The sequence below is a fragment of the Phoxinus phoxinus genome, assembly GCF_949152265.1.
Source record: "Phoxinus phoxinus genome assembly, chromosome: 5".
NCBI classification, from domain to species: domain Eukaryota; kingdom Metazoa; phylum Chordata; class Actinopteri; order Cypriniformes; family Leuciscidae; genus Phoxinus; species Phoxinus phoxinus.
The window spans coordinates 44,722,239-44,747,779 of NC_136880.1; the positions used below are offsets into that span (position 1 = coordinate 44,722,239).

The 25,541-nt window shown below is 46.0% G+C and overlaps 1 protein-coding gene across 2 annotated transcripts in view; it reads left to right on the plus strand.

Annotated features, from left to right (window-relative positions):
* Window positions 1-25,541, plus strand: part of LOC306998209 (myomegalin-like) — a 116,740-nt gene that overhangs the window by 50,724 nt on the left and 40,475 nt on the right. For both annotated transcript variants that reach the window (XM_079612094.1, XM_079612095.1), the window contains 18 exons: window positions 6,799-6,978; window positions 7,100-7,258; window positions 7,358-7,456; window positions 7,533-7,670; window positions 7,772-7,951; window positions 8,657-8,845; window positions 9,148-9,336; window positions 9,901-9,940; window positions 10,028-10,116; window positions 10,418-10,486; window positions 10,583-10,689; window positions 13,838-14,001; window positions 15,910-16,028; window positions 18,167-18,309; window positions 18,539-18,863; window positions 18,998-19,235; window positions 21,964-22,080; window positions 22,469-22,707. In XM_079612094.1, coding sequence (XP_079468220.1) covers window positions 6,799-6,978; window positions 7,100-7,258; window positions 7,358-7,456; window positions 7,533-7,670; window positions 7,772-7,951; window positions 8,657-8,845; window positions 9,148-9,336; window positions 9,901-9,940; window positions 10,028-10,116; window positions 10,418-10,486; window positions 10,583-10,689; window positions 13,838-14,001; window positions 15,910-16,028; window positions 18,167-18,309; window positions 18,539-18,863; window positions 18,998-19,235; window positions 21,964-22,080; window positions 22,469-22,707 — 2,784 coding nt within the window. The remainder of the gene's footprint in view (window positions 1-6,798; window positions 6,979-7,099; window positions 7,259-7,357; window positions 7,457-7,532; window positions 7,671-7,771; window positions 7,952-8,656; window positions 8,846-9,147; window positions 9,337-9,900; window positions 9,941-10,027; window positions 10,117-10,417; window positions 10,487-10,582; window positions 10,690-13,837; window positions 14,002-15,909; window positions 16,029-18,166; window positions 18,310-18,538; window positions 18,864-18,997; window positions 19,236-21,963; window positions 22,081-22,468; window positions 22,708-25,541) is intronic.

The window sequence follows — 25,541 nt, forward strand, 5'->3', positions numbered from 1 at the left end:
ATGAGTGTCTGTTGCACTGAACCTGTTTCAGCACACATCAAATTCAGATAATCAAATTGTTTTCAACCAAATCATAAACTTTATCTTATTTACAAATAGCACATCAGCTTGTAGGTCTTTCATAGTCAACACTAACAAACTTTTGTTTAATCAAATGCCTTTTACGCATTTTTGCTTTTAGCAACTGTTACTTCCTCAACACTGCTTCTGTTTAGCTTATTTTATTCTTTAGAGAACAAATTATTATTATTGAGTCTCAATAACGTTTCAAATTTCATCTAAATTTTAGTTGTCATGTTCTCAAATTACCATAGTTTTAATATCTTACTTCCATATTTTCTCTTCTATGAGTTTATCAATCTGCAATTATGATCATCTAGAACCTTTTTTAAGTGTTTCATTAAAAGACAATCATTTTATAGCCTTCTTCAGATCTTCTCTCTGTAATTTTTCTGTTTATTCTAATACGACCATATCTAACTGTAATAGATTGCCCTATCTAATCCTCCTAGGCCAAATTGTCTTTCACACCTAGGGGTCTTCATTTATGGCTAAATTATCCGTGCCTTCCTGACTGAAAAGTTTCCCGTGGCTTAAGGTGTTAGAAGTTCCCCAGTAGCATGTGTTTTTGCTATGAGCGAGCCTTAAGAAAACAGACATGCATTCCAGAAGATAAACATGCTTAACACCACACAATGTCTGAAGAAGTTAAGAAAAGTTTTTTGTTTCATTAACACTACATTAATACACGTCACTCTCACATCATTTAGATGTAACCTACTGCTTGATCACAATAAAACACTTTGCTGTTTGATCACGACCAGCCTCCGAATTCACCCCCACTTGTAGTTCTGTCCCATTCAGGAAAGCAAACAACAATACAATCTCTCAGTTGCAAATTCAATCAAAATAGCCAAATGCCAAATCATAGTAACATTACTCTGTTTTTTTTTTTTTTTTTTTTTTAACCCATATTAACACAGAATTTTCTTCAAATTTGTATCATCACTTTCTTTGTTTGGAGCCAATCTATGTTTATTTATTTATTTTTTTTCAATCAGAATCAAACTTTTACAAAAGCATCATTTGCAAATCAGTTAGCTTCAGCTGTTTACAGCATTTGCTCTCTTCTGTCTCATTATTATTTATCAGGACGGTTTCACAGAAATTACAATATCCTTCATATCTCAGTCCCTAAATTACACAGACATCTCTCATAGCTGCCTGCACATTCAAATATTTTATAAACTCTGTTATAAACATATGGAAATCTATTCTTCAATATCCTTGTTTTCCTAACATTAATACAATAAAGCACATTCACATCATAATTAACACTGACATATAGAATTTTGCCCATTCTGCTTAATGAAACATTCCTCATGTTAATCCCTGTTAATCATACTCAATGCCTTATTTTTATCTAAAACTCACTTTTCATACCATTTCAACTTAATTTGACTTAACAGGCGATCATAAATAGTTCCATGAATTCTATCAATTCCCTACATTCCATGTTCCTTAAATCTTCAATCTTTCCCTACATTTCAGTTTCCTTCTTACATCTGTTCTCTTTATCTGCAATCCAACAATTCAGTTCAACAACTCAACAACATTCTATTTTCTATCCCTACATTTCAGTTCCTTCTCTTTCATCTTCAATTCAACAATTCTTCTTTTATTCTACCTGCTTCTTCAGTTCAACAATTCTGTCTGTTCACAGTTTTACACATGCTGAACACGATCACAAAAACCCAATTTGTTACAATTATCCGTTCCCCAATTTCTTGCATGCTTTTCTGGCCATAATTTCTTCTTTTTTAACAAAACTGGTGTGTAAAAAATGATCTAGCTCACTGTTAGATGATCCCATTTTTGGCTGAATCTCCTCTCTTGGATTTTTATTTTCGACGCGCGTCTTATTAATCTGTTAGAACGTCTTCGAACAGATCTGACTTCTTAACCCAAAATCAGACAGGTTTTAGCAAATATGCTCTGTATTCAGTTGTGACTCTTCCGTTCACTTACTTAATCAGCTGTGGCTCTTCCGTCCACGGTGTGGCTCTTCCGTCCACCTGCGAGCTAGTTTTCAGAAAATTGACTTGACTTCCTCAGGTCAATTTTCCTGCTTAAAAACTCTACTCGCAACCAAAGAAACAGTCTCAGCCAATATGGTTCACTCACAGTTAGCCTATATCAATCTACACCCAACAAAAGAGAAGAAAAATAATAATTTGGCTGTCTTTTTTACCTGAGCTGAGATGCACTGCCACGGATTCTTTCTGATCCCGGTGAGGATTCTTCTCTGGCCCTGAAATCAGGAGTTGTCTCTCTCTCTCGTAACCTGTTGAGCTCTATTTCTCAAACCGTCGAGGTATGAGACCAGTACCTGGTACCGGGGCGATTCACTCCGTCAACTCCGTCTCAGGACCAGGAGAAGAATTTTCCTCACGGAATCCTCACTTCTGACACCAAATTGTTGTGGCAAAAAACAATTACTAAACTCAGCATTCCCAGGCAAAGAGACGTCAAGATCCAAATTGTAATTAAAAAGAAAAGTAATTTATTCATGCAAGAAAATGGTTCCCTGACCCCAGCCTTGCAGCCAGGCTGCAGGCCAGAGTCAGAGACAGACAGATACTGGGACTTCTCCTCAAGAGAGCTTGGCCTGCTACTTTATAATGCAAGGGGAAACCATCACCCCCACCGTTTATACAACCAGGAACAGCTTCCCCCAGCATGGGAACTTAAAACACAGATCATTCTCGGCCTCACACCTCCATCTCCAGCTGAATCAACGTTACATCAGCAAAAACTCAGAATACAGACAGAGAACATACAGCATTAATCTTTTAAATCATTAGGAAAGATTAAAAATGCCACTACACTCGTCAGGATCGAGGGAAAGATGAGGGACTGGGAGACTCGTCAGGATCGAGGGAAAGATGAGGAACTGCGAGACTCGTCAGGATCGAGGGAAAGATGAGGAATTGGGAGACTCGTCAGGATCGAGGGAAAGATGAGGGACTGGGAGACTCGTCAGGATCGAGGGAAAGATGAGGAACTGCGAGACTCGTCAGGATCGAGGGAAAGATGAGGAACTGGGAGACTCGTCAGGATCAAAGGAAAGATGTGGAACTGGGAGACTCGTCAGGATCGAAGGAAAGATGAGGGACTGGGAGACTCGTCAGGATCGAGGGAAAGATGAGGAACTGGGAGACTCGTCAGGATCGAGGAACTAGGAGACTCGTCAGGATCGAGGAACTGGGAGACTTGTCAGGATCAAGGGAAATATGAGGAATTGGGATACTCGTCAGAATCGAGGAACTAGGAGACTCGTCAGGATCGAGGGAAAGATGAGGAATTGGGAAACTCGTCAGGATCGAGGGAAAGATGAGGGACTGGGAGACTCGTCAGGATCGAGGGAAAGATGAGGGACTGGGAGACTCGTCAGGATTGAGGGAACGATGAGGAACTGGGACACTTGTCAGGATCGAGGGAAAGATGAGAAACTGGGAGACTCGTCAGGATCGAGGGAAAGATGAGGGACTAGGAGAGTCGTCAGGATCGAGGAACTAGGAGACTCGTCAGGATCGAGGGATAGATGAGGGACTGGGAGACTCGTCAGGATCTAGGGAAAGATGAGGAACTGCGAAACTCGTCAGGATCGAGGAACTAGGAGACTCATCAGGATTGAGGAAAGATGAGGAATTGGGAGACTCGTCAGGATCAAGGGAAAGATGAGGAATTGGGAGACTCGTTAGGATTGAGGAAAGATGAGGAACTGGGAGACTCGTCAGGATCGAGGGAAAGATGAGGAACTGGGAGACTCGTCAGGATCGAGGAACTAGGAGACTGGTCAGGATCGAGGGAAAGATGAGGAATTGGGAGACTCGTCAGGATCAAGGGAAAGATGAGGAACTGGGAGACTCGTCAGGATCGAGGGAAAGATGAGGAATTGGGAGACTCGTCAGGATCGAGGGAAAGATGAGGAGTTGGGAGACTCGTCAGGATCGAGGGAAATATGAGGAACCGGGAAACTCGTCAGGATCGAGGGAAAGATGAGGGACTGGGAGACTCGTCAGGATCAAGAGAAATATGAAGAACTAGGAGACTCTACAGTATCGAGGGAAAGATGAGGAACCGGGAGACTCGTCAGGATCGAGGAACTAGGAGACTCGTCAGGATCGAGGGAAAGATGAGGGACTGGGAGACTCGTCAGGATCAAGGGAAAGATCAGGAACTGGGAGACTCGTCAGGATCGAGGGAAAGATGAGGAATTAGGAGACTCGTCAGGATCGAGGAAAAGATGAGGAACAGGGAAACTCGTCAGGATCGAGGGAAAGATGAGGAACGGGGAGACTCGTCAGGATCGAGGAACTGAGAGACTCGTCAGGATCAAGGGAAAGATGAGGAATTGGGAGACTCGTCAGGATCGAGGGAAAGATGAGGAACTGGGAGACTCGTCAGGATCAAGGGAAAGATGAGGAATTGGGAGACTCGTCAGGATCGAGGGAAAGATGAGGAACTAGGAGATTCGTCAGGATCGAGGAACTAGGAGACTCATCAGGATCGAGGAACTAGGAGACTCGTCAGGATTGAGGGAAAGATGAGGAATTGGGAGACTCGTCAGGATCGAGGGAAAGATGAGGGACTGGGAGATTCATCAGGATCGAGGGAAAGATGAGGAATTGGGAGACTCGTCAGGATCGAGGGAAAGATGAGGGACTGGGAGATTCATCAGGATCGAGGGAAAGATGAGGAATTGGGAGACTCGTCAGGTTCGAGGGAAAGATGAGGGACTGGGAGACTCATCAGGATCGAGGGCAAGATGAGGAACTGGGAGACTCGTCAAGGTCGAGGAACTAGGAAACTCGTCAGGATCGAGGGAAAGATGAGGGACTGGGAGACTCGTCTGGATCGAGGGAAAGATGAGGAACTGGGAGACTCGTCAGGATCGAGGGAAAGATGAGTGACCGTGAAACTCGTCAGGATCGAGGGAAAGATGAGGGACTGGGAGACTAGTCAGGATCGAGGGAAAGATGAGGAACTGGGAGACTCGTCAGGATCGAGGGAAAGATGAGGGACTTGGAGACTCGTCTGGATCGAGGAACTAGGAGACTCGTCAGGATCGAGGAACTGGGAGACTTGTCAGGATCAAGGGAAAGATGAGGAATTGGGAAACTCGTCAGGATCGAGGGAAAGATGAGGGACTGGGAGACTCGTCAGGATCGAGGGAAAGATGAGGGACTTGGAGACTCGTCAGGATCGAGGGAAAGATGAGGGACTGGGAGACTCGTCAGGATTGAGGGAACGATGAGGAACTGGGACACTTGTTAGGATCGAGGGAAAGATGAGGAACTGGGAGACTCGTCAGGATCGAGGGAAAGATGAGGGACTAGGAGAGTCGTCAGGATCGAGGAACTAGGAGACTTGTCAGGATCAAGGGAAAGATGAGGAATTGGGATACTCGTCAGAATCAAGGAACTAGGAGACTCGTCAGGATCGAGGGAAAGATGAGGAATTGGGAAACTCGTCAGGATCGAGGAACTAGGAGACTCATCAGGATTGAGGAAAGATGAGGAATTGGGAGACTCGTCAGGATCAAGGGAAAGATGAGGAATTGGGAGACTCGTTAGGATCGAGGAACTAGGAGACTTGTCAGGATTGAGGTAAGATGAGGAATTGGGAGACTCGTCAGGATCAAGGGAAAGATGAGGAATTGGGAGACTCGTTAGGATCAAGGGAAAGATGAGGAACTGGGAGTCTCGTCAGGATCAAGGGAAAGATGAGGAATTGGGAGACTCGTTAGGATCGAGGGAAAGATGAGGAACTGGGAGACTCGTCAGGATCGAGGGAAAGATGAGGAACTGGCAGACTCGTCAGGATCAAGGGAAAGATGAAGAATTGGGAGACTCGTTAGGATCGAGGGAAAGATGAGGAACTGGGAGACTCGTCAGGATCCAGGGAAAGATGAGGAACTGGGAGACTCGTCAGGATCGAGGGAAAGATGAGAGACTGGGAGACTCGTCAGGATCGAGGGAAAGATGAATGTACAGAGTCACTCTTGATGAAAACCTGCTCCAGAGCTCTGAACCTCAGACTGGGGCGATAGTTCATCTTGCAACAGGACAATGACCCTCAGCACACAGCCGAGATAACAGAGGAGTGGCTCCGGGACAACTCTGGGAATGTATTTGAGTGGCCCAGCAAGAGCCCAGACTCGAACCCGATTGAACATCTCTGGAGACATCTGGAAATGGCTTTGCACCGACACTACCCATCCAACCTGATGGAGCTTGAGAGGTTCTGCAAAGAAGAATGGAAGAAACTGTCCAAAAATAGGTGTGCCAAACTTGCAGCATCATACTCAAAAACACTTGAGGCTGTAATTGGTGCTAAAGGTGCTTCAACAAAGTATTGAGCAAAGGCTGTGAATACTTATGACATAAGTACATTTTTCGTTGTACTTACACACACACACACACACACACACACACACACACACACACACACACACACACACACACACACACACACACTGCTGCAGGTCACACACACACACACTGCTGCAGGTCACACACACACACACTGCTGCAGGTCACACACACACACACACACACACACACACACACACACACACACACACACACAAACAAACACACACACACACACACACACACACAGCTATCTCAGTATTTGAAGCGTGTGAAGGGGATGAGGCAGCAGGACTCTCTTCTCCTAGATGATTTAGATCACACTCACACACACACTCACTCGAGCTGTTTCTCTCCTCAGGCTCTAGATGGCGCTGTGGACCCGAGCTCTCTGTTCTCCTGTCAGCTGGAGGCCCGTCACACACACACACACACACTGACCCAGAGACGCCTGGAGGATCTGATGCGCTCGCGAGACCGACTGCAGAACGAGCTGCGGGACGCAGAGGAGCACAGAGAGACCACACACACACACAATCAGGTGAGCACACACACATCACTTCCGTCATGTAGAAGATTACATGCTGTCTGGGTTTATTGTGTACAGATGTCTGAGGCATCATGTAAACGCTCTCAGTGTGTGTGTGTGTGCTTCTGTGCAGGATCTGTGTGAGACGCTGGAGCGGCTGCGGTCTGAGCTGCGGGTGAAAGTGTGTGAGCTGAGAGATCGTGAGGCCGAAACACACTCCGACATTAGCGACAGAGACCAGACCATCACACAGCTACAGCAGAGCTTATGCCGCAAACACACACTGCTGCAGGTCATACACACACACACGCACACACACACACACACACACACACACACACACACACACACACACACTCACTCACTTCTGCACACTTACTGTTTCTCTCAGGAGTATTCAGAGCTGCTGAACTCCAGCGGAGCCTCAGAGAGAGACACACTTCTGCACGCGCTCAGGAGTCGCATCCGAGACCGAGACGCCGCTCTGGAGGTGTGTGTGTGTGTGTGTGTGTTTCAGCACTCGATCAATGAGAAGTTCTGCTGTAACGTGTGTGTGTGTGTTTCAGCGCTCGATCGATGAGAAGTTCCTCTGTCTGGAGGAGAAGGACGCTGAAGTGCATCGACTGCAGCTGATGCTGCGGGAGAAAGACCGAGACCTGGAGAGACTACGCTGTGTCCTCAACAACACCAACGACACCGTCACGGTGTGTGTCATCATCAGCCGCCACACGCACACTGCTGAGCTGTGATGAACTCTCTGAATGTGTGTGTGTGTGTGTGTGTGTGTGTGTGTGTGTGTGTGCAGGGTCTGGATACTCTGGTGCGCAGTAAGGAGCTGGAATTAGAGAGCACACTGGAAACGTATCGAAAGCTGGAGTGGATGAAACATCAGAGCGATGAGAAACACACACTCGCTGTTCGAGAGAGAGACAGCGTCATCCAGCGGCTGCAAACAGCTCTACACACACACAGCAAAGAGACCGAGGTAAACGCACTCGCTAGGCTTGAGTCAGACACATCATTACCGTGTTACATTTACACACAACACATTATTACCGTGGTACATTTACACACAACACATCATTACCGCGTTACATTTACACACAGCACATCATTACCGTGGTACATTTACACACAGCACATCATTACTGCGGTACATTTACACACAGCACATCATTACCGCGGTACATTTACACACAGCACATCATTACCACAGTACATTTACACACAGCACATCATTACCGTGGTACATTTGCACACAACACATTATTACCACGGTACATTTACACACAGCATATCATTACCACGGTACATTTACACACAGCACATCATTACCACGGTACATTTACACACAGTACATCATTACCGCGGTACATTTACACACAGCACATCATTTCCATGGTACATTTCCACACAGCACATCATTACCGCGGTACATTTACACACAGCACATCATTACCGTGGTACATTTACACACAACACATTATTACCGCGGTACATTTACACACAGCACATCATTACCACAGTACATTTACATAACCTGCATCATTACCATGGTGCATTTACACACAGCACTTTATTACCACAGTACATTTACATAACCTGCATCATTACCGCGGTACATTTACACACAGCACATCATTCAACAGGCTTACCCTGCAGCAGCTGAGTGTCAGTCTGTGTGTTACAGGAGCTCCGGTCAGTGTTGTTGGGAAAGCTGTCGGCCACTGATGTCCTGCAGGAACTCCAGGCTCGTCTCTCCACGAGAGAGCGTCTGTTTCAGGAAGTGATGTCAGAGCACAGTGTCCAGCTGCAGGAACACCACACACACCTGACGGAGCTGCTCGACACCATCAGCTCCAGAGATCAGGACATGAAGGTGCCGATGATCATCAGTGTTCTCCTCTGTCCTGTGTGCTGGTCTCCTCATGTCTCCCGTGTTCCCTCAGGATTTCCTCATGTTCTGTCCTGTGTGCTGGTCTCCTCATGTCTCCCGTGTTCCCTCAGGTTTTCCTAATGTTCTGTCCTGTGTGCTGGTCTCCTCATGTCTCCCGTGTTCCCTCAGGATTTCCTCATATTCTGTCCTGTGTGCTGGTCTCCTCATGTCTCCCGTGTTCCCTCAGGTTTTCCTAATGTTCTGTCCTGTGTGCTGGTCTCCTCATGTCTCCCGTTTTCCCTCAGGATTACGGGGAGAGGTTGGGACGGGTGATATCCGAGCGATCCGATCAGTTGCAGGAGTTGCGTCGGCAGCTGTCGTCACAGGAACAGGAGCTGCACGATGTGAACTGGGAGAGAGAGAGAGATGTTCCTGCGGTCCGAGAAATGAAGAGACTCCAGAACGTCCTCAAGGAGAAAGACTCCTTCATACAGGTCAGAGAAAACACATTTACACAAGCTGCTCTTTACTGTGTTCATCACTGTAATGGTTATTTAAGTCATTATTTGTTCAAGTCATGAGCATTTTGGGCTATTTTAAGTGGTTTTGAAACATAATGTCCTAAAACAGACCTAATTTCATTTATCGAGCTTCATCAGATTCACACACTTATTCTGTTATAGTGTTTTTATTCCTTACTACAGTGATTATTTTCTAATAATTGTATTATTGTATTAACTGCGGTAATGATGTGCTGTGTGTAAATGTACCGCGGTAATGATGTGCTGTGTGTAAATGTACTGCGGTAATGATTTGCTGTGTGTAAATTTACCACGGTAATGATGTGCTGTGTGTAAATGTACCGCGGTAATGATGTGTTGTGTGTAAATGTACCGCGGTAATGATGTGTTGTGTGTAAATGTACCGCGGTAATGATGTGTTGTGTGTAAGTGTACCGCGGTAATGATGTGTTGTGTGTAAGTGTACCGCGGTAATGATGTGCTGTGTGTAAATATACCGTTATTGTACTGTGGTAACGATGTGTTGTGTGTGTGCAGGAGTTACTGCAGGGTCAGAGCTCCACAGCAGCAGAACTGGGTGAGTGTCACTGCTGTACAGCCAACATTTGATCAATTAAAATGATTCTCTTCATTCTGAGTGTGTGTGTGTATTTATGTTGAGCAGCTGTGTGTAGCAGCAGCTCAGGCGATCTAGAGATTCAAGCGATCAGAGATGAGCTACAGCTAACCCTCAGAAAACAAAGAGACACTGAGGTAAAACACACATCAAATCATGTCCTTTTTATTTGTATATCACTTTTCACAATCCATGTCCTAAACTTTGGAAAAGACAATGTGTTCATTGAATAAATTAAAACGGTTATTTGAATACTTAATACCATGGTAATTATGTGCCATGAGCTATATCTATTTCCATCTACAAATGACTGGTTTGAAGTCAAAATGGTTGACAAAAAACTGACGTGTATGTTTGTGTGTGTGTGTGTGTGTGTGTGTGTTTGCGTGTGCGTGTCCGTGTGCATGTGCGTTTGCGCGTGTGTGTGTGTGTGTGTAGCGGGAGCTGTCAGAGTTGCGCTCTCTTCTGGCTGCGAGGCATCATGACACATTGAGCTCTGACCAGCAGGTAAGATCATGAGTTACCGGCCTGTACATGAGTGCGAGTAGTATGTATGTGTGTGTACTCATGTTGTGTGTGTGTGTGTGTTGTGTATGTTGTCAGTGTGTCCTGCAGCAGCTCGTGTCGGAGCAGCAGGCGCTGAATGAAGCTCTGAGAGCCGAGAAGAGTCTTTATCAGTCGCTCAGAGGCGTCCAGAGTCCAGCAGACAGGTCAGAACACAGATATCAGTGTGTGTGTGTGTGTGTGTGTGTGGGGGGGGGGGGGGGTCTGTTGTGTCCTGTGTGTGTTTGAAGTGAAGGTTCTGTTGTGTGTGTGTGTGTGTGTGTGTTTGGAGTGAAGGTTCTGTTGTGTGTGTGTGTGTTTGGAGTGAAGGTTCTGTTGTGTGTGTGTTTGGAGAGAAGGTTCTTTTGTGTGTGTGTTTGAAGTGAAGGTTCTGTTGTAACCTGTGTGTGTTTGGAGAGAAGTTTCTGTTGTGTGTGTGTTTGGAGAGAAGGTTCTTTTGTGTGTGTGTTTGAAGTGAAGGTTCTGTTGTAACCTGTGTGTGTTTGGAGAGAAGGTTCTGTTGTGTGTGTGTTTGGAGAGAAGGTTCTGTTGTGTCCTGTGTGTGTTTGGAGAGAAGGTTCTTTTGTGTGTGTGTTTGGAGTGAAGGTTCTGTTGTGTTTGTGTTTGGAGAGAAGGTTCTGTTGTGTGTGTGTGTTTGGAGAGAAGGTTCTGTTGTAACCTGTGTGTGTTTGCAGAGAAGGTTCTGTTGTGTGTGTGTTTGGAGAGAAGGTTCTGTTGTAACCTGTGTGTGTTTGGAGAGAAGGTTCTGTTGTGACCTGTGTGTGTTTGGAGAGAAGGTTCTGTTGTAATCTGTGTGTGTTTGGAGAGAAGGTTATGTTGTGTGTGTGTTTGGAGAGAAGGTTCTGTTGTGTGTGTGTGTTTGGAGAGAAGGTTCTATTGTAACCTGTGTGTGTTTGGAGTGAAGGTTCTGTTGTGTGTGTGTGTTTGGAGTGAAGGTTCTGTTGTGTGTGTGTTTGGAGAGAAGGTTCTGTTGTGTGTGTGTTTGGAGAGAAGGTTCTGTTGTGTGTGTGTTTGGAGAGAAGGTTCTGTTGTAACTTGTGTGTGTTTGGAGAGAAGAATCTGTTGTAACCTGTGTGTGTTTGGAGAGAAGGTTATGTTGTGTGTGTGTTTGGAGAGAAGGTTCTGTTGTAACCTGTGTGTGTTTGAAGAGAAGGTTATGTTGTGTGTGTGTTTGGAGAGAAGGTTCTGTTGTAACTTGTGTGTTTGGAGAGAATGTTCTGTTGTAACCTGTGTGTGTTTGGAGAGAAGGTTCTGTTGTAACCTGTGTGTTTGGAGAGAAGGTTCTGTTGTGTGTGTGTTTGGAGAGAAGGTTCTGTTGTGTGTGTGTTTGGAGAGAAGGTTCTGTTGTGTGTGTGTTTGGAGAGAAGGTTCTGTTGTGTGTGTGTGTTTGGAGTGAAGGTTCTGTAGTGTGTGTGTTTGGAGAGAAGGTTCTGTTGTAACCTGTGTGTGTTTGGAGAGAAGGTTCTGTTGTAATCTGTGTGTGTTTGGAGAGAAGGTTCTATTGTAACCTGTGTGTGTTTAGAGTGAAGGTTCTGTTGTTTGTGTGTGTTTGGAGTGAAGGTTCTGTTGTGTGTGTGTTTGGAGAGAAGGTTCTGTTGTGTGTGTGTTTGGAGAGAAGGTTCTGTTGTGTGTGTGTTTGGAGAGAAGGTTCTGTTGTAATCTGTGTGTGTTTGGAGAGAAGGTTCTATTGTAACCTGTGTGTGTTTAGAGTGAAGGTTCTGTTGTTTGTGTGTGTTTGGAGTGAAGGTTCTGTTGTGTGTGTGTTTGGAGAGAAGGTTCTGTTGTGTGTGTGTTTGGAGAGAAGGTTCTGTTGTGTGTGTGTTTGGAGTGAACGTTTTGTTGTAACCTGTGTGTGTTTGGAGAGAAGGTTATGTTGTAACCTGTGTGTTTGGAGAGAAGGTTCTTTTGTGTGTGTCTTTGGAGAGAAGGTTCTGTTGTAACCTGTGTGTGTTTGGAGAGAAGGTTATGTTGTAACCTGTGTGTGTTTGGAGAGAAGGTTCTGGTGTGTGTGTGTTTGGAGAGAATGTTCTGTTGTAACTTGTGTGTTTGGAGAGAATGTTCTGTTGTAACCTGTGTGTGTTTGGAGAGAAGGTTCTGTTGTGTGTGTGTTTGGAGAGAAGGTTATGTTGTGTGTGTGTTTGGAGAGACGGTTATGTTGTGTGTGTGTTTGAAGAGAAGGTTATGTTGTGTGTGTGTTTGGAGAGAAGGTTATGTTGTGTGTGTGTTTGGAGAGAAGGTTCTGTTGTGTGTGTGTGTTTGGAGTGAAGGTTCTGTAGTGTGTGTGTTTGGAGAGAAGGTTCTGTTGTAACCTGTGTGTGTTTGGAGAGAAGGTTCTGTTGTAATCTGTGTGTGTTTGGAGAGAAGGTTCTGTTGTAATCTGTGTGTGTTTGGAGAGAAGGTTCTGTTGTAATCTGTGTGTGTTTGGAGAGAAGGTTCTGTTGTAACCTGTGTGTGTTTGCAGAGAAGGTTCTGTTGTAATCTGTGTGTGTTTGGAGTGAAGGTTCTGTTGTAATCTGTGTGTGTTTGGAGAGAAGGTTCTGTTGTAATCTGTGTGTGTTTGGAGAGAAGGTTCTGTTGTAATCTGTGTGTGTTTGGAGAGAAGGTTCTGTTGTAACCTGTGTGTGTTTGCAGAGAAGGTTCTGTTGTAATCTGTGTGTGTTTGGAGAGAAGGTTCTGTTGTAATCTCTGTGTGTTTGGAGAGAAGGTTCTGTTGTAATCTGTGTGTGTTTGAAGTGAAGTTTCTGTTGTGTGTGTGTTTGGAGAGAAGGTTCTGTTGTAACCTGTGTGTGTTTGGAGTGAAGGTTCTGTAGTGTGTGTGTTTGGAGAGAAGGTTCTGTTATAACCTGTGTGTGTTTGGAGAGAAGGTTCTGTTGTAATCTGTGTGTGTTTGGAGAGAAGGTTCTGTTGTAATCTGTGTGTGTTTGGAGAGAAGGTTCTGTTGTAATCTGTGTGTGTTTGGAGAGAAGGTTCTGTTGTAACCTGTGTGTGTTTGCAGAGAAGGTTCTGTTGTAATCTGTGTGTGTTTGGAGTGAAGGTTCTGTTGTAATCTGTGTGTTTTTGGAGTGAAGGTTCTGTTGTAACCTGTGTGTGTTTGGAGAGAAGGTTCTGTTGTAATCTGTGTGTGTTTGAAGTGAAGTTTCTGTTTTGCGTGTGTTTGGAGAGAAGGTTCTGTTGTAACCTGTGTGTGTTTGGAGTGAAGTTTCTGTTGTGTGTGTGTTTGGAGAGAAGGTTCTGTTGTAACCTGTGTGTGTTTGGAGAGAAGGTTCTGTTGTAACCTGTGTGTTTGGACTCCAGCAGCGCTGAGAAGACCCGAGTGCTGGATGAACAGCTGGACTCTCTTCAGGCGCTGCGGGAGCTGCTGGGACACACACTGGAGACAAGTCGACACACAGCGCTGGCGATGGGCCGATACACACTGGAGATGGACCGGGCCGCACAGGTCCAGGCCGATTATGGAGGTGGGACACGGCAGATTTTGGCCTCCGGGCCTGCGGGGGGCGCCGACGCTAATCTGAATGACGCACTAGTCCAGCATGAAGGATCATAACTCGACAGAACTGTGTGTTTGTACAGTATATATGTGTGTGTTTAATCCATTTTACCCAGTAGTCTGCCTGTGAATGGTGTGTGTGGTGTTGATGTTCTGTGTTCATTCATGATTTTGAGTTCACACACTTGAGATCCAGAAATGACTTTATGTTCCATTTGAATTACACAGACTCGTTTTCTAATTGAGCAAATGTAGAAATATTCTGTTCCTCTGGACTGTGTGTTTATGTCCGAGCCGTGTGTGTGAGTTCAGCAGTCGTGTGGGTTTTTAAGCTCTGTTTCTGTGACACACACTGTATACTTTGATACTTAGAGACGATACTTTGATCGTGACACTGATTTTATTGCATCATTCAGCTTGCTTTGTTCTTGTAACTGCAAAAATGAAATCTATTTCATGTACTTCAAACTGAAAAGAAATAAATCTAAGCAGATTTCTTGGCCGAAACCCTTTTGTATTTTTTATTATTTTATTATTATCTATTTCGAACAGTCAGAAATCCCTCTGAATCAGGATAGTTGCGTCCTCATATTTCCTCCTCAGATTAAGATGAATTTAACATCACAGGTGAGTGTGTGAACTGGAATAGTCTACAGAGAAGACGCCACTAGTCACGTGTTGTTTTGATTTATCATTGAACAGTTTAGCAGTCGTTCACACATGCATGCAGAGCGTTCATAACATCCGCATGGCTGTGACTGTGTGTGGTTTGATGTCAATATGCAGATTTAAAATCATTAGCTAAACTATAAGATGAAATACCAAAGAAAGCATGCACTGTTTAACTGGTACTGTTCACTGCATTACACACACTGTATATCTCAGGATTTCACTGCTGGTTTAATCGGCCCCCTCGACTTTGAGTAAGTGAAATTATTTTTGACAGTGTGAGGACATTTACATTTATTCATTTAGCAGACGCTTTTATCCAAAGCGACTTTACAAATGAGAACAACAGAAGCAGTTAAACTAACAATAGGACAACAATATGTAAGTGCTATGACCCTTCCCAGTTTAATCTAACGCAGTACATGTATTTTTTATATATATACATTCTTGAAAATGGCCACTGACTCAGCAGCTCTGGTTGAGTTAGGCAGATCATTCCACCAGCAGGAACAGTCCAGGTAAGGGTCCAAGAAAGAGATTTTGTGCCTCTTTGAGATGATGCACCACAAGACGATGTTCACTTGCAGAGCGCAAGTTTCTAGATGGCACGTAAGTCTGAAGTATTGAGTTTAGGTAAAAGGGGGTCGTTAGGTAAAAGAGGACCAGGATATAACGTTACTTCTGCTCTTAATAAATAATAAATAAATAAGTCAATCTATCGATCGTTCATCTCTTTATCAAATAATTCTGAAGGTCAGAGGTCACCATAGGGCATTCGTATGTACTTCCTGGGAAGGGGGGAGGGAAGGGGAAGGGGGGAAGGAAGGGAGTGTGGATGAAGGAAGGAAGGAAGGAAGGGGAAGAGGGAAGGGGGAGTGAGAAGGAAGGAAGGAAGGGAGGGGGAGAAGGAAGGGGGAAGGGAGTGGGGATGAAGGAAGGAAGGAAGGAAGGAAGGAAGGAAGGAAGGAAGGAAGGAAGGAAGGAAGGAAGGAAGGAAGGAAGGAAGGAAGGAAGGAAGGAAGGAAGGAAGGAAGGAAGGAAGGAAGGAAGGAAGGAAGGACAGAAGAACGGATGATAAACAGGTTTGGCTGGAGGTTCGGCTCTGGAAACACAAATAATCAGAGACATAGAGAGACATAATGAGGCGACGACTCAAATAAAGGAGTGTGTGAGGAGGAATATGAGTGTCTGTCATGTTTCCTTCCAGAATCCAGCAGTGATGAAGATGAGGAAGATCCTGACAGCAGTGATGAAGATGAAGAGTTTACCGACAGCATTGAGGACGATGACATCACACTCACGGCTCAGAGTCTGACGAGCGTTCAGGTAACGAGAGACACACTTGTTCAGCATCAGTGATCACACACTCCTTCTGATTTCCATTTCATGGACTCTTTAACACTGTTAGGAGTTATTATTCTCAGCATGCAACTTCGAGCATGATGGCGCCTGTGCTCGCCTCTGCTCCTTCTCTGCTCTCTCGTGTATTTGTGGTTTTTCTAGTGTTGTTTTTTTTGCCTTATTAGCCCTGGCAACTAGTAGCTGTGTCTCAGCTGCTTTAAAATATGATTGACACCCACTATTTCGCATCAAGGAGAATATTAAAGACGTTTGTGTTACCTGGGCTAGGTACACAGTTTTTCCCTCCAATTTTTGAATGCTCCAGGTCATCACTGGTGTACCTGTTGCTAGCTAAGCCCCGCAGCAGGAGAAGGAAGCGGGGAACCAGGGCTGGTGTCCAAGCCAAGCTGAGGAAACATCGGGGACAACCACCATGACAAACCCACCACTCTAAAGGGTTTACTAAAAGAAGTTAAACCATCTTCAAGCCCTCTTGATGTTCTGCAGACTTCGTTGCTCTTAAATGTGTTTGACTTAGTTGGACGGTATGTTGTTAAACTGATCAACCTTTCCCTTTTAACTGGTTATGTGCCCAGCTTTTTAAGCAAGCAGTTGTCAGCCCCATACTGAAGAAGCCCAATTTGGACCCACAAGCCAACCAGGCCCGATAGGACTCCTTCTTCAGCTTGACGGCATCCTTTACTTCCGGTGTCCACCACCGGGTTCGGGGATTGCCGCCTCGACAGGCACCAGAGACCTTACGGCCACAGCTCCGAGCGGCCTCTTCGACAATGGAGGTGGAGAACATGGTCCACTCGGACTCAATATCTCCAGCCGTCCTCGGGATCCGGTCGAAGCTCCACCGGAGGTGGGAGTTGAAGATCTCTCTGACAGGAGACTTGGCCAAACGTTCCCAGCAGACCCTTACAGTACGCTTGGGTCTGCCGAGTCTGTCCAGCTTCCTCCTCTGCCATCGGATCCAACTCACCACCAGGTGGTGATCAGTTGACAGCTCCGCCCCTCTCTTTACCCGAGTGTCCAAGACATACGGCCGCAGGTCAGATGAAACGACCACAAAGTCGATCATCGACCTACGGCCTAGGGTGTCCTGGTGCCACGTGCACTGATGGACACCCTTATGCTTGAACATGGTGTTTGTTATGGACAAACTGTAACTAGCACAGAAGTCCAATAACTGAACACCGCTCGGGTTCAGATCAGGGGGGCCGTTCCTCCCAATCACGTTCCTCCAGGTAACACTGTCGTTGCCCACGTGGGCGTTGAAGTCGCCCAGTAGAACGACGGAGTCTCCAGTCGGTGCACTTTCCAGCACCCCTCCCAGAGACTCCAAGAAGGCCGGGTACTCTGCACTGCCGTTTGGCCCGTAGGCACACACGACCGTGAGAGACCTATCCCCGACCTGTAGGCGCAGGGAAACGTCACGGTCCTCGATAGAATTTTACTCATAAAAAGTTTTGTTTTGAACCACTCTTAGTCTGACCCGTCACCTAGGACCTCTTTGCCTTGGGAGACCCTACCAGGGGTATATAGCCCCGGACAACAAAGCTCCTAGGGTCATTCGGGTACTCAAACCCCTCCACCACGTTAAGGTGGCAGTTCAAGGAGGGGTAACTACTTACAACTGAATGCAAAAAATACTGAAAACTTAATCATTGCTCCAGACCAAAAACTACCTCAAATCAAACAACACCTCTGTTCCTTGGGCTCATCCGTCCAGTTAAGCCTAAGAAACCTTGGTATTTTGTTCGACCAATTGATGTCTCTGGATCGTCATTCTAGACAGTTGGACAGTTGTCATTCTAAACGGTTTTATCATTTGAGAAATATTTCTAAATGGAGAAAATTGTTGTCCAAACCAGACATGGATATGATTATTCATGCCTTTCTTACTGATTGGCTTCATCACTGTCTCCTCTCCACCACTAAGCTGGTGTGTGGTGGGCGTTCTGGCGCAATATGGCTGCCGTCGCATCATACAGGTGATGCTGCACATTGGTGGTGGTTGAGGAGATTCCCCCTTCCATTTGTGAAGCGCTTTATATAAATGTAACAAATTATTATTATTATTTACTTACTTGTAGTTCACTGTGTTCTCCTGTCAGAGAGCTGAGGAGGGTGGCAGACCGGTGATGTCCCAGAATGCATCAGAGGGGGTAAGATGTGACGAGGTTGAGAGAAATCGAGACGAATGTGAGACAGTTGAAGTGACGGTCCGAGCTGAGGATTCCTCGCTTATTCACATCAGGTATAACATCCATCAGCTTCACACACACACACACACACACACACACACACACACACACACACACACACACACCCCCACACACACACACACACACACACACACACACACACACACACACACACACACACACCCACACACACACACACACACACACACACACACACACACACACACACAGAGAGAGCTTCTGTCTGCTGCTCTGATGTGTGTCGTGTCTCTGCTCTCGTAGAAACACACCTGAAGAACGTGTTGCACTGGATCACAGTGAGTCTGGATCAGCAGTGAAGGAGGAGGTGTGTGTGAGGAGTCGAGGCTTGGAGAAGCGTGAAGCAGACCGGAGAAACTCCCATGAGCCTCAGAGAGATTACCGTACGTTCAGTGAGGAAGAGGAGGAAGAGTCTGATGATGAAGATGGAGAGGAAGATGTGCGAGCGGCTCGAGGGAAGCGCGGGCCACCGTGTGTGAAGCTGCGGGAGAGCAGGAGGAAGAGGAGATGCACCAGACCACACTCACTGGACCTTGGAGCGCTGCTGTCACACACACCTGCAACTCAGGTAACCAATCACTAATGCTGTCACACACACACCTGCGGCTCAGGTAACCAATCACTAGTACTGCATTCACACACACATGTCTGTTATGTCGAACACACACCCTTCAGCTTTCAGCTTGTTTGCTTTATGATCAGGATGAGGAAATGGAGAGAGAGGTCGAGGGCAACAGCAGCGAGTCGAACGGCGGAGGAGGCGGAGCCGTTGGGTTCTGGCAGCATGTGGAGACAGGGCTTCGGGAGCAGGCGGAGCGTCTCCGTAGCGACCTCGCTGTCAGTCGTCAGGAGAGCCGCGAGCTGCAGGAGAGACTGATGGTGTCAGAGGCGACAGTGCATGCGCAGGCCGAACAGCTAAACGACTACAGAGAGCTGCTCAGTGAGGACACACACACACACACACACACGCGCGCACACACACACACAATCACGCTGTCATATAGAAGTAAACATGGAGACCAGTGAAGTCAGCATGAGGAGGAGAAAGTGAGCAAAGCTTTTCTAATATAATTTTCCCTCAAGTTTTGCTTCATTGAATCTGTCATCCAAATCTTCCTGAATTCTAATATTTCACCTTCCGTCCACCTTACGAATATAGAGTGAAGTAAACGTCTGATAACGCCACACACATTCCAAAATGACTGTTCAGACTGAAGTTTCATTGCAAAACATCAGATCTGTTCTCTGTCTGATCTGTTCTCTGTCTGATCTGATCTCTGTCTAATCTGTTCTCTGTCTGATCTGGTCTCTGTCTGATCTGTTCTCTGTCTGATCTTTTCTCTGTCTGATCTGGCTCTGTCTGGTCTGTTCTCTGTCTGATCTGGTCTGATCTGGTCTCTGTCTGATCTGTTCTATGTCTGATCTGTTCTCTGTCTGATCTGGTCTCTGTCTGATCTGGTATTTGTCTGATCTGGTCTGTCTGATCTGGTCTCTGTCTGATCTGTTCTCTGTCTGATCTGTTCTCTGTCTGATCTGTTCTCTGTTTGATGTGGTCTCTGTCTGATCTGGTCTCTGTCTGATCTGGTCTCTGTCTGATCTATCTGGTCTCTGTCTGATCTGGTCTTTGTCAGATCTTTTCTATGTCTGATCTGTTCTCTGTCTGATCTGGTCTCTGTCTGGTCTGTTCTATGTCTGATCTGTTCTCTGTCTGATCTGGTCTCTGTCTGATCAGTTCTCTGTCTGATCTGGTTTCTGTCTGATCTGGTCTCTGTTGCTTCGTATTTAAAAGACAGGACAGTTGCTGTAAATCTTGGAGACTTTTCTTCCACATTGGCCCCTTTAGCTTGTGGTGTCCCTCAGGGGTCGATTTTGGGACCGCTGCTTTTTTCACTCTACATGCTTCCTTTAAGCAGTGTTTTTCGAAAGTATAGCATTTAATATCATAGCTATGCAGACGATCTCCAATTCTACTTTCCAGTGAAGCTAGATAAAACATGCTCGTTGGACAAAGCACAGGAATGTTACAGTGACACTAAACTCTGGCTATCTAGCAGCTTTCTCCAATTAAATGAGAGTAAAACTGAGGTTTTGATCATAGGCTCTCCCGTCTCGTCTGGCTTTCCTGATCATTTGGGTTCTTTATCCCTAAAGAATGAGAATCATGTAAAGAGTTTAGGGGTAATCATGGACTCATCACTTAATTTTAATAAGAAACAGATTGGTGCCTTTGTCAAAGGAAGCTTTTTTAACCTGAGATCAATTGCTAAAGTAAAGCATTTTTTACCAAGTAAGGATTTAGAAATTGTAGTTCATTCTTTTATTACATCTAAGCTTGATTGCTGCAATTCTTTATATATTGGTCTCCCCCAGACTCTGCTTGTCCGCCTGCAGTTAGTGCAGAATGCGGCGGCAAGGCTTTTAACGGGGGTGCGAAATAGAGAACATGTTACTCCGGTACTGCAATCCCTACATTGGCTTCCGGTCAAATTTAGGATTGATTTTAAAATTCTCTTGTTTGTTTACAAGGCATTGTCAGGCCTTGCCCCCCAGTACATCAGTGATCTTATAGTTCCTTACTCTACTTTTAGAGCTCTCAGGTCCTCCGATCAACGACTTTTAAAGGTACCGCGTTGTAATTTAAAATCAAAAGGAGATCGCACTTTTTCCGTGGTGGGTCCCAAACTCTAGAATAGTCTCCCATTCCATGTGAGGTCAGCTCCATCGATTACAACTTTTAAGTCTTATTTAAAAACATATTTATTTTCTTTAGCTTTTGAATAAATTACGTTTGTTTTGTTGTATGACTTTCATGTTATTATTTTGTAAAGCACTTTGGGTCAACGTCTGTTGTTTAAAAAATGTGCTATATAAATAAAGTTGCTTGCTTGCTTGCTTGTCTGATCTGGTCTCTGTCTGATCTGGTCTCTCTCTGATCTGGTCTCTCTCTGATCTGGTATCTCTCTGATGTGTTCTCTGTCTGATCTGTTATCTGTCTGATCTGGTCTCTGTCTGATCTGTTCTCTCTCTGATCTGGTCTCTGTCTGATCTGTTCTCTGTCTGATCTGGTCTCTGTCTGATCTGTTCTCTCTCTGATCTGGTCTCTGTCTGATCTGGTCTCTCTCTGATCTGGTCTCTGTCTGATCTGGTCTCTGTCTGATCTGGTCTCTGTCTGATCTGTTCTCTGTCTGATCTGGTCTCTGTCTGATCTGGTCTCTGTCAGATCTGTTCTCTGTCTGATCTGGTCTCTGTCTGATCTGGTCTCTGTCTGATCTGGTCTCTGTCTGATCTGGTCTCTGTCTGATCTGTTCTCTGTCTGATCTGGTCTCTGTCTGATCTGGTCTCTGTCTGATCTGTTCTCTGTCTGATCTGGTCTCTGTCTGATCTGGTCTCTGTCTGATCTAGTCTCTGTCTGATCTGTTCTCTGTCTGATCTGGTCTCTGTCTGATCTGGTCTCTCTCTGATCTGGTCTCTCTCTGATCTGGTCTCTCTCTGATGTGTTCTCTGTCTGATCTGGTCTCTGTCTGATCTGTTCTCTGTCTGATCTGGTCTCTGTCTGATCTGGTCTCTCTCTGATCTGGTCTCTCTCTGATGTGTTCTCTGTCTGATCTGGTCTCTGTCTGATCTGGTCTCTGTCTGATCTGGTCTCTGTCTGATCTGGTCTCTGTCAGCGGAGAGTGCCGTCCAGCGGGACAGCAAGCAGGTACAGGTGGATCTTCAGGACCTGGGATACGAGACGAGCGGCCGCAGTGAGAATGAAGCGGAGCGAGAGGAGGCCAGCAGCCCCGGTACACACACACTACACTAGTGCTTCTGTCAAACCTTTTCATTACAAATATTATTATCAGCAATGACAATCTGAATGAAACATCTAATGTAAAAATGAAGAATGACTTTTGCTTTAATGAACACCGGAGCTCCATGATCTGACCAGAGTCAAACGATCAGTCTCATATTTGATTAGTCAACTAAACGAAGAGCACTAAAACTTTGTTTATAAGGTTTTACATGGGACAAACTCCCATGTGCTCATATTACTGGACGCCTCTGTGTCTCTGTGACACAGTTGATACAGTTCCTGTCAGTCTCAGACGTTTAGCACTGAATGAAACTCTAGTGAAAGATCTGCCGCATGTCTTGACGTGTTTGTTTTCCTGTCTTCCATCTGTCTGTCAGAGTTTGATGAGTTGGAGATGTGTGGCTCTCTCTCGGTGATGGGGAACCAACGCTGCGGTTGGCATGGCGACAGCAACGCCGCTCAGACAGACGACCCGTCCTCACTGAAGTGTTTGGTGCAGGACCTGCGCACGCAACTCTCTCGCTGCCACAAAGTGATCCGCGGCCTGCAGCTGCGCATGCGCTCGCTCTCGACCACCTCCGACTACGCCTCCAGCCTGGAGCGCACGCCGCGCAAGGTAACGGCATCTATTACTGTACTGACGGCGCAACGCCATCTATTACTGTACTTACACCGCAACAGCATCTATTACTGTACTTACACCGCAACAGCATCTATTACTCTACTGACGGCGCGCAAGGTAACGGCATCTATAATTAACTATACTGACACCGCGCAAGGTAACGCCATCTGTTACTGTACTGACACCGCGCAAGGTAACGGCATCTATTACTGTACTGACGACGCAACGGCATCTATTACTGTACTTACACCGCAACAGCATCTATTACTGTACTGACGGCGCAACGCCATCTATTACTGTACTGACGGCGCAACGCCATCTATTACTGTACTTACACCGCAACAGCATCTATTACTCTACTGACGGCGCGCAAGGTAACGGCATCTATAATTAACTATACTGACACCGCGCAAGGTAACGCCATCTGTTACTGTACTGACACCGCGCAAGGTAACGGCATCTATTACTGTACTTACACCGCAACAGCATCTATTACTGTACTGACGGCACAACGCCATCTATTACTGTACTTACACCGCAACAGCATCTATTACTGTACTGACACCGCGCAAGGTAACGCCATCTATTACTGTACTTACACCGCAACAGCATCTATTACTGTACTGACGGCGCAACGCCATCTATTACTGTACTTACACCGCAACAGCATCTATTACTGTACTGACACCGCGCAAGGTAACGCCATCTGTTACTGTACTGACACCGCGCAAGGTAACGCCATCTATTACTGTACTGACACCGCGCAAGGTAACGCCATCTATTACTGTACTGACACCGCGCAAGGTAACGCCATCTGTTACTGTACTGACACCGCGCAAGGTAACGCCATCTGTTACTGTACTGACACCGCGCAAGGTAACGCCATCTATTACTGTACTGACACCGCGCAAGGTAACGCCATCTGTTACTGTACTTACACCGCAACAGCATCTATTACTGTACTGACACCGCGCAAGGTAACGCCATCTATTACTGTACTGACACCGCGCAAGGTAACGGCATCTGTTACTGTACTTACACCGCAACAGCATCTATTACTGTACTGACACCGCGCAAGGTAACGCCATCTGTTACTGTACTGACACCGCGCAAGGTAACGCCATCTGTTACTGTACTGACACCGCGCAAGGTAACGCCATCTGTTACTGTACTGACACCGCAACAGCATCTATTACTGTACTGACACCGCGCAAGGTAACGCCATCTATTACTGTACTGACACCGCGCAAGGTAACGCCATCTGTTACTGTACTGACACCGCAACAGCATCTATTACTGTACTGACACCGCGCAAGGTAACGCCATCTGTTACTGTACTTACACCGCAACAGCATCTATTACTGTACTGACGGCGCAACGCCATCTATTACTGTACTTACACCGCAACAGCATCTATTACTGTACTGACACCGCGCAAGGTAACGCCATCTGTTACTGTACTGACACCGCGCAAAGTAACGCCATCTGTTACTGTACTGACACCGCGCAAGGTAACGCCATCTGTTACTGTACTGACACCGCGCAAGGTAACGTCATCTGTTACTGTACTGACACCGCGCAAGGTAACGCCATCTGTTACTGTACTGACACCGCGCAAAGTAACGCCATCTATTACTGTACTTACACCGCAACAGCATCTATTACTGTACTGACACCGCAACAGCATCTATTACTGTACTGACACCGCGCAAGGTAACGCCATCTATTACTGTACTTACACCGCAACAGCATCTATTACTGTACTGACGGCGCAACGCCATCTATTACTGTACTTACACCGCAACAGCATCTATTACTGTACTGACACCGCGCAAGGTAACGCCATCTGTTACTGTACTGACACCGCGCAAGGTAACGCCATCTGTTACTGTACTGACACAGCGCAAGGTAACGTCATCTGTTACTGTACTGACACCGCGCAAAGTAACGCCATCTGTTACTGTACTGACACCGCGCAAGGTAACGTCATCTGTTACTGTACTGACACCGCGCAAGGTAACGCCATCTGTTACTGTACTGACACCGCGCAAGGTAACGCCATCTGTTACTGTACTGACACCGCGCAAGGTAACGGCATCTATTACTGTACTGACACCGCGCAAGGTAACGCCATCTGTTACTGTACTGACACCGCGCAAAGTAACGCCATCTGTTACTGTACTGACACCGCGCAAGGTAACGCCATCTGTTACTGTACTGACACCGCGCAAGGTAACGTCATCTGTTACTGTACTGACACCGCGCAAGGTAACGCCATCTGTTACTGTACTGACACCGCGCAAAGTAACGCCATCTATTACTGTACTTACACCGCAACAGCATCTATTACTGTACTGACACCGCAACAGCATCTATTACTGTACTGACACCGCGCAAGGTAACGCCATCTATTACTGTACTTACACCGCAACAGCATCTATTACTGTACTGACGGCGCAACGCCATCTATTACTGTACTTACACCGCAACAGCATCTATTACTGTACTGACACCGCGCAAGGTAACGCCATCTGTTACTGTACTGACACCGCGCAAGGTAACGCCATCTGTTACTGTACTGACACAGCGCAAGGTAACGTCATCTGTTACTGTACTGACACCGCGCAAAGTAACGCCATCTGTTACTGTACTGACACCGCGCAAGGTAACGTCATCTGTTACTGTACTGACACCGCGCAAAGTAACGCCATCTGTTACTGTACTGACACCGCGCAAGGTAACGTCATCTGTTACTGTACTGACACCGCGCAAGGTAACGCCATCTGTTACTGTACTGACACCGCGCAAGGTAACGCCATCTGTTACTG